Source organism: Tiliqua scincoides, chromosome 1 (genome assembly GCF_035046505.1).
Source record: "Tiliqua scincoides isolate rTilSci1 chromosome 1, rTilSci1.hap2, whole genome shotgun sequence".
NCBI lineage: Eukaryota > Metazoa > Chordata > Lepidosauria > Squamata > Scincidae > Tiliqua > Tiliqua scincoides.
This window is the reverse complement of record NC_089821.1, coordinates 123,074,567-123,083,965: the sequence shown is the minus strand read 5'-3', so window position 1 is coordinate 123,083,965 and position 9,399 is coordinate 123,074,567. Positions and strand designations below refer to the sequence as shown.

The 9,399-nt window shown below is 41.5% G+C and overlaps 1 protein-coding gene across 1 annotated transcript in view; it reads right to left on the bottom strand.

Annotated features, from left to right (window-relative positions):
• Positions 1–1,986: 1,986 nt before the first annotated feature.
• The window catches only part of FAM117B (family with sequence similarity 117 member B), a 40,485-nt gene continuing 33,072 nt past the window's right edge, over positions 1,987–9,399 (bottom strand). The window contains exon 9 of the mRNA XM_066621881.1: positions 1,987–5,669. Coding sequence (XP_066477978.1) covers positions 5,351–5,669 — 319 coding nt within the window. The 3' untranslated portion in view covers positions 1,987–5,350. The remainder of the gene's footprint in view (positions 5,670–9,399) is intronic.

The following is a 9,399-nucleotide window of genomic DNA, read 5'->3' as shown; positions in this document are numbered from 1 at the left end:
GAGACCAAAGCTTGTCCTAGGATACAATTGCCTCAATTCAGGTGAGATACTGCGGAAGTGAAGTGCTGGCATAGTATCTAACTTTGGAGCACTATGATATTGTTCTCATTCATTCTTGTTTTTTTAAAAGCCAAATGGAAGTTACTTTCCAAACAGCCCCCGTATATTCTGAAGTGGTTTTAGTGTGAAAAGTATATACTTTATCTTAAAATTTGCTAGACACTGATGGAACTACCCCACACATACCATTTTTCTCCTAAATGGCTCAACTTTCAACAATAAGCAGTACTGTCAAACTGAATTGTCAAGGCATAAGCAGCAAAGGCCCAAAGAATTCCAGTTTTCATGGAGCTATCCCAGTTACAAGGAAAAGGATCAGTTGTTTTAGCTTATGTGGGACTAGTTCTTGCTCCTACAGCTCTCATTCAAGACATCTTCAGGTCCCAGCTTTTGAGTATATTCAATTTGAAGCATCATTTGTCTGACTTGGACTAGCATTAAAAATGGCTTATCCCTCTACAACCTGAATGTTAAAACACAAACCATCCCCAATTATGTACTAATTTGAGCTACAAGTATCAAAAAGGACTTGAACTGACTTGGCCATTATCTCTAATAACTAGCCCCAAAGCAGAACACACTTTCTATTTAGAGAACCTCTTCTGAGAAGCAATCTTTGTAAATGGATTTCTGGTATCAAAGTAGGCAATTTTCTGCACAGGACAACACGTGAGAGATGGACTGAGTGGGACGGCAATACAATTTGAAAACAAATAGTAAGCCCTAGGCTTGTTGCATATTTTAAGACAGTAGAAAAATGCCTGTGAAATTTCACAGGCAGGGTAGTCATAGAAGGGCTCCAGCCCCAGACCCGACCTCTGAGTCTCTGTTTACTCCTTAGCCCCCAACCCACTTAGCACCCTCAACTTCTGCTCCTACATCATCCACCTAGCCACTCCATCCCCACCTTGTTTGCTCAACTATGTTCCTTCCTTCCCTTCTCAGTCCTTGGCCTGCTCCCATCATATTTCCTCTCGGATGCTGCTTCTCTCTGCAGGTGGAAATAGAGTATTGGAGGCAAGATGCTGGAAGAAAAGACCTAGAAGCTGTCTGGGCTGGACCAAGGATCCAAGTGAGTGGAAGGTAGAAAGAAAGAGCACCCCATTTCCCCTTTCAGCATGTTGGGCAAGAGAGCCATAACAAACCTTCCTGTTCCACTGCACTCAAGAGGCAGAAAGATGTGCTAGATGCTTCAGCCTTCCCCAGAATCAGAATGGGTTAGGAGACAATCTTTTTCCCACTCCTATTCTCCCTACCCAAAGACATTTCCAGTTGGAAGACTGGCAAAATATGGAGCATAAATCCATACCTTCACCTCTAGTCCTGTACCTGCATTAGAACGGGGTGGGGGGTGGGAATACAGGTTGAGTATCCCTTATCTGAAATGCTCGGGACCAGAAGTGTTTTGGATTTTGCATTATTATTAATGGTATTTGTGTATACATAATGAGTCTTAGGGATGTGACCCAAGACTTATTCACACATAAGTACTTAACAGTAAAAAATATGCCATACTATTAAAGCAATGAAAAAATAAATCTGATCAGGGTAATGAGGGGCGCAATCCTATCTTGTGCTGGAACAGGCAAATCAAAAGGCTTGCATTGTATCCAGCGTGGGATAGGGGCCCAAAGTGGCTCAGCCAGAGACAAGTCTGAGCTCCGAGTAAGGCACCCTGGCCCCTATGGGTCTCCTCGGACTTGTGCCACCTCCTGAAGTGGCACACGTCCAAGGATAGCAGAGCGGCTTGAAGTTTCTCCAAACTCCCTGGAAATGAAGGTTGGGATCTGGCATACCTGCTAGGTCCCAGCCCCGCCTCTAACTCCCCCCACCCTCCCTCCCCCCACCCACAATGCCTCCCACTCATCCACCCCAGTCTTGAATCAGCTGAGCTTGGCTGATAGAAGACTTGGAGCCTTGGTCGGTGCAGAGACTTCTGTCAGCCTCCACAGGCTGATGCGCCTCTTGAGCAGCGGCCTTGGCAACTCCTGAGGAGGCGCAAACGTGCCTTACAGTTACAATAAGGGACTTGCGCCGTCCAAGGGAGTCTCTGGACTGCGCCCTAAGTAGCACAGTAGCATCACCAGGATGCTTGTATCAGTTGTTAAACAGCAATAACAGGCAAAATGTTTCGGAATTTGGAGCATTTTGATTTTCAGATTAGAGATGCTCAACCTGTATTACATTAGAGCTTATTGTCTTCCTCCCATCTCCAGCAGTCAACTCTAGAGCTGTAAACTTAAAGGAGAGGAGGATATATCCCAACTCCCAGGACCTGGTTTGGGCACAGGTGAAATTGCCTCTTTTACCCTTTTCCAAGCCACTCCCAGAATCAGGGCAAGGATGGGGAAGGGGCAATAAATGTTTGATGCAATGTCTTCTCGCCCCCTCCATCGCCAATTCCCACCATTGTCTCCAATTTGCCAATGACTCTCTCTAAGCCTCTGGATTAGCTGCTCCGATGACACAAATGCAACTCTGGACTAAGGCGCTGGGTGCAAAACAAGATAAGGGGAGATCTTATAATTGGAATTCTAAGGACAGTGAGCAACTTCTAATTGTTTAAAATCACATAAATAGCAGTTCCTTGCCATGGGTCTACACTACTTTGTTGGTACAAGTCAGTTGAGCAGTTTTTTTGCGTTTAAGTAGAAATATATGAACTGGGCCACATTTACTGCTTATGAAATCCAATTCTTAAAAGAAAAATTTCATTATGTATTTGTTCAATTTATCAGACATGAGAGCTAGATAAATATGGTTCTCTTAATAGATGGAGCGTTAGTTTTCAAACAATTTTTATAAATAAACTGAAACAGTAATTTGGTCTTGGGTGCCCTATGGGAAGATTTCCCCCAGAACCACCATTCAGTATGGCATTGTTTATTGTGAGAAGTAAAAACCGGGTTTAAATAAAATGCAAATATTCCTCCTGCATGAAATCTGCCCATATCAACACCCTAAAAGTTTCATAACAAAAGCGACATTTGTCCTCACAAGTCAATTACCCAACAGAGAGACAGTATTTGAAAGCAGACTTTGTTTTTTCCTAGCACATTGCTTTCCCATATCTCCTTGAAACGGGAATGAAAAAGTATGATCAATGGGGAACCAAACTAACAATGCAGTCCAATGTATATTGATTTAAACATGTCCCACTGTGTTTAGTAGGGCTTACTCACATATAAGTGTGTACAGGACTGCAGCCTAAACAAAACATGAAAACTCTGCTTCACAGTGTGAATGATTTATACAGCAAAAAAGTAATCTTCGGACTTCATATGCCTGCAAGCAAGTCCAGGAAATGCAATCCTGTAACAAAACACCACATGAAAGCAGAGCAATCCAGAAGAACCAGAGATATGTTAACATTCAGGATCAGGGTACAACAGAGTTAAGAAACACTTTTAGAAGCACTTCAGAAACATTGCTGCAGAAGACTAAACACAGCTAACAAAGGGTTTAGTGACATCTTAAAAGATTAACCCAAAGCATATATCGTGACATAAGCTTTTGGGCCGGCCCACTGTCAGATGCACGCAGTGTTCACCTAAGAGGGTAGATATATATACCCCAAGTATAGAAAGATTTATTTTTAAACAAAGACAAGCCAAAAGGCCAGGCAAATTACAACATGACAGACCAACTATGTTGCAAGTACAAATGACTACACAACCCATTCAATGTGAGTATGCCCCACTAACAGGTACTATGAGCACGCAAAGCAATCCTATTTTACTTCTCATCATCAGTAGCTGTTAATCTAGTAAACAGTGGGGCACAGTAATGCCAAAAAGGTTTTGTTATTCTTTAAGGAGCCAAATGATTGGTGTTACTTTTTAAATAGGGCTTTCCAATGATTGCATAGGCTGGACCAAGTTCATATTGATTAATTCTGTATCAATAACCCCTTTTAAAGTGACTGAGCCCACCTTTCATGGCGCTTGTAACTTGGGAGAGATCTTGGAACCTGAAATTATTTTTGCCTTTAAGCACCTGCACTAGTGCATGCTGTGCTATTCATGAATCTCAATAAATACACTTCTGTATCCAGAACTATTCAGGGCCATTCACAAGCCGATTTAAGTAACAAAAACTCCTTCCTATTTCTGATTCTTACACAGTTACAATAAACAAAAGATTATAAAAGAATTGAAATGGGCAAATGCAGATCAGTACTAAGAACCAAAATGTTCTTAGCTTAACACCCTAACAATATTGCTAGTCAAAAAAGAGACTACGTCCATTGAAACAAATTGCTTCAACAAATATCATGCCTGACAAACTATTACCCTCAACAGACCCACAAAACAGTACTTTGACAAGCAGGAAGAACCATGCACGGTCATTTCAAGATCATATGATTACAGGATTTATATAGTACAGTGGCAAGACATGAGAGGATCAGGTATATGCCAAAGGCAATTTAAGATTTTGGACAGAGACACAAAAAACCCAAAATGTTCCAAGAGGCACTGATGTGACAGTTAAGTTTGCATTTTGTGTGGAACAGAAAAAAAAAGGAATATCATTCTGAAACACAACACGAGGAACAAGTCCATTACACAATTGGCAGAAGTGCTCTAAAATGCTATTTCCAGACAAGTAATTCTATACGTGTGCTTACACCCCTCCCCACCAACTGCCAAATGCACCTTATACACCAATATTGCTTTTTTTGCTTTAGTTTGAAGAATGTTAAGCTTATCTGTGAGTAGGAGAGAAGTCAACATGATCACGGAACACAATGCTGAAACATTTCAATCCTTTGGTCCCAATAGTGGAAATGGTGGAGCCAGAAAAGAGTGATCATTCTGCTCTCTGGAATACACCAGATAGCTCAAGACTTGAAAGTAGGATTTTTGACCAACGTAGTGGGGCCATTTGTTCTTTTTTTTTTGCAGATAATTGGCTAGGAATAGGTGATCTCTTGACATCTGTTCTTTTGAAAATCAAACGTATAAATAGGGACCCAAAGCATGGGAAAAACTGGGCCATCCAACTGTAGAGAATTACGCATATCTCCCTTCTTCGTTGTACCAAAAGCTTTTTTTAAAAGTGCAGGCCAGAGACTGAACTTGAGCCGCCATAAGACAAGCATAGTGGTCTCTCTATCCCTCCTCTTTCCTAGATCTTACAACAGTCATGGTCATAAAGATCAAGATACTAGAACAACCTGTTTAGCAGTTTTATGGAATTGCCAGCAATTATGATGCAAACAGATGCCATTAGGAAGGCTTAATCACAATTAGCTTCAATAAGGTTCTCTTAGAAGTTAGCAAATGAAAGCTTATCCATCAGTTTCTTCACCACGTCCTGACTGCTGGAACACAGACATCTGTGGTATTACTTTATTTGTTCCACGGGGCAGCCGATCTTGATCTGCATTTGCAGAGAGAGAAGCCATGGCAATAGGTTGCAGCAAAGCAGGTGTCATACCAGATGCAACGGTCAAATTGTGAGTAGCACTCTTGAGGGTAAGATCTTGTGTAGGAAGAAGTGGCTTGAGAATGCTGACAAGGCAGAAAGCAGAACCACTTTTAGGAATGAAGTTTACTTTATTCTTGTCAGGACAGTAAAAAGCAGGAATTTCATGTAACGGCTTTGGCCTACAAACGGAGAAAAAGCAAAAGGTAAAGATTAACATAGAAGAGTTGTGCAACAAGAGCCTGGACCATTTTAATTGTAAATACCAAGCACTGTGAAATTAAACATGAAAGTTATGTGAACAATCTTCAGACAACATTCCAACTGCAATACGTAAAGGATACCACTTTTTTCTAAATCTCTGTCCTTTTTAATGGTGATTTGAGGTCAACAAAAGTAGATCCTGGAACCATGGTCTGAAGTTGGTTTGCTAATCACATTTAGTGCTAATGGTGGCTTTGCATTTTGGCTAAATGCAGTCATTTACAAACCCTACTGACAAACTAGTTAGGGCCACTGCTTCACTCTGGGGGTCCTGCACTATCCTGGACCAAGGATCCAAGTGAACTCAAGAAGAAGAGTTCTAAATAGATGGGAAGCAAACATAGGACAGACAGAAGAAAATATTTCTTTACCCAGCATGCAATTAGTTTGTGGAACTCTTTGCCAAAAGAAGTAGTTATGGCATCTTACCTGGATGCCTTTAAGAGGGGATTGAACAAATTTCTGGAGAAGTTCATTACGGGTTACAAGTCATAGTACAGGGGGACCCCCAAAAAAACTGAACCCACAAATCTTTGAATAAAATTGTTACTTTTAATTTTTCTTCTTTTTTTTCAGGTTATACAAGTCGACTTTGTGCATGAAATACTGGAACAATAATCTTCCCCAATATGTCTTGGTCAACCAAGGAAAAGACATTTTGAAATTTACTGACCTTTGTAGGATTTAATAAAATTTTTAGGGGTTCTGTTTTTTTGGGGTCACCCTGTAGGTATGTGCAAGGTCTTGGTTTTAGAGGCAAGCTGCCTCTGATTGCCAGATGCAGGGGAGGGCACCAGGACGCAGGTTGTGCCTGTTGTCTTGTGTGCTCCCTGGGGCATTTGGTGGGCCACTGTGAGACACAGGAAGCTGGACTAGATGGGCCTTCGGCCTGATTCAGCAGGGCTCTTCTTCTCATGCAGAAACACCTGTACACCACTATACCTATGGAGGCTCAAACCATTGTGTGGGTTCTGAGCAACGGTTAGCACAAACCATGGCTTTGCATTATGTCTGAAACAAGCTCATGTCAATACATTGCAAGCTTCTGAATCACTAGTGACTACCCTTATTCTACATATGCCACAGACACACAGCAATCCTAAACAAGTTCCACAGGTGAATGACCACTGGATGGTTCCAGACTAGTCTAACATGCAAGCTAGTCTTTGAACCACAGAAGAGTTACTACATGAGTGGAAAGACATTACTGAAGATGGCTGCATGAGGAAATCAATCTCAGCTTGAGTAGTGCTTGTACTAGTGTAAGCCACTGCATCTACAACAGATGTTCCACAGTTGCCTTCACATCAGTCACAACTGCTCAATTGTTTTGCATTGTACCCTCATCAGCTGATCACACTTCACATATGTTTTGTAACATTTCACAGCCTCCATCTTGTACTATTGTTAAATTGTTATGTGGTGGTGCACCCTCGCCAGTCATCATATTTCACACTTGTTTCAATATATGTATTGTTCAATTAACCCATTTTTGCCCAGCCCACAAGTGTACACATTTGATCCCTGTTACATATATGCAATTTTGGACAAAAAATGGCTTAAGTACTGATTCATAGGTCTGCCTTTCCATTAATATGATTCCTGTGCAGATATACGAACATTAGTAATTAATAATAATAAGTATGACAGTCACATTTTATCCCAAGTTTGAAAAAAGTAGTATTACAAATTAAAGTTTACTCGATATTAACTAAAGAACCATCAATAATAGCATCCGGGGTTATCATTTCTATTAGTCCTTTGGAGTTCCCTGATGCTGTGGGTTGGTGTGACAAGAATGAGTGGTTTTTTAACGGAAGGGGCAATTGGCAGGAGTACAGCACTGGATACAATGAGACTGGACACTGCACATGCCATCACTACACAGGTTGCCTTTTTTCAGTTTGTAATGCATTGCCCCTTTGTGCTGTGCAAAAGGTAGAAATGCATTTTGAACTGTCAAAAATGCTTTCAATAAGAGAACATTTTCTTCTGCAAGCATGGTTGAAAGCTGTCTCTTCAGGTCATCAAGCCCTTCTGAAGGAGTCATGAGGAATGACTGTAGGGGATAGCCGCAGTCATGTGAAAAATACTAATGCAGGGCAATGTAGTCACGAGGCTAGTGCTTTTTGTCATGCTTGCATAGCCTGTGGTTTATACAATGTGTGAGAATTTGTCAGGCGGGCACTCTCCAGAATGACACCATGAAAACATCCTGCTCCAACATATCACCTGTCCAAACTCCACAAATTATGGACATTGTGATGTTGTGTTCATCACGCATAACTTCCAGGAAATTTTGATTAATCCGTACACACTACACACGAGTGTACACCAGTACTATCGTATTTCTTTCAGTCCCTGTGGATGTGTTCTGTAGGTGAAGGAGCCATGATGTGAACAGGAAATCAATTAACTAGTACAATTATATTTGGAAATCACAGAATACCTGTTTAATTATCATTTCATCTTCCTCCATGGGGAAAATGACTTTGTTCTCATGCAGCATCTTTACTTTAAGGAAAGGATTGTAATGTTGACTAACACAGAACTGAGGAAGACCCACGGCAGCACCAGTATCTTCCATTAATGCACATGTGGTCAATACCTGGTGCCCCTCCAACTTTTTTGGGGGGGAGGGGTATTTATCTATGCCTGACTCAGTGGCTTTAATTGTTGTCTCAACCAATGGTCTTTATGCCCCTCTTGTCAAGGTAATAATGCCCAATACATATTCATAACTTCTTGAGATGTAGGTAATCCTTGGCTTGTGTATGATGCAGTACATTCCTTGTTGCAATAGTTGCCGATACAGAATGGCAAACCTCACTACCCCCAATGTCCACCAAAGCATTGGTGCTTAATAGCAATTCACTAGTCATTCTCCTTCAAAAGACAAAGCAAAGATACTTCTGAGAGCAGAAGAGGTCTGGCACCATGACTAATGAAAGCAGCAATGTAGACTTCTGATAGTGCCTCCATAACTTAAGGTACAGTGAGCAGAGCCAAGTTTGTGCATGCCCATAATGCTCGCCTGTTAACGAAATGTTTCTGGACCCAAGTCCTTACTTTGCCCATCTGTACATAAAGGGCATGCTATTTCAACAATATTTTTCTTTCCACAGATAGTGATGTCAATATCAACAACTACTATCACTATCTGAGCACCCTGGATCATGGGCATACTGGCTAAGAGCAAAGGAATGTTATCTCCTGTATGACTTATGGGCACAAGATAAAGTTGGATGGCCAAAGCAAAGGCAACGTGATGAACAAATTCTTCACAAGCTACGTAAGATGCAGCATGCTCTGCCTGACAGCCTACACCCAGTTATTCATTATCTCACTGCAATTCATGAAAGAACTAGTCGAAAGCCAATAGAAAACTGGCAGGAGTGGTGGCTTGACCACTGGTGGCAAAGCAAGGTCTGCTGGTACCATACGCAGGGGCCACCAACGTAGAAGGACCTAGAAGGCACTGTGACTCTCACATTCAAAATGGCTCTTCAGAACAGAAGTAATCTGACGTTGTGTACTTAAAGTAATTTGATCAAGTCCTAACCTTATTCTGTTTATAAGCAAATTTTAACAGTGCACTGGTCCAGAATCCAGGTTGATGCCAGGCAACAGGAGTTTAGACACACGATC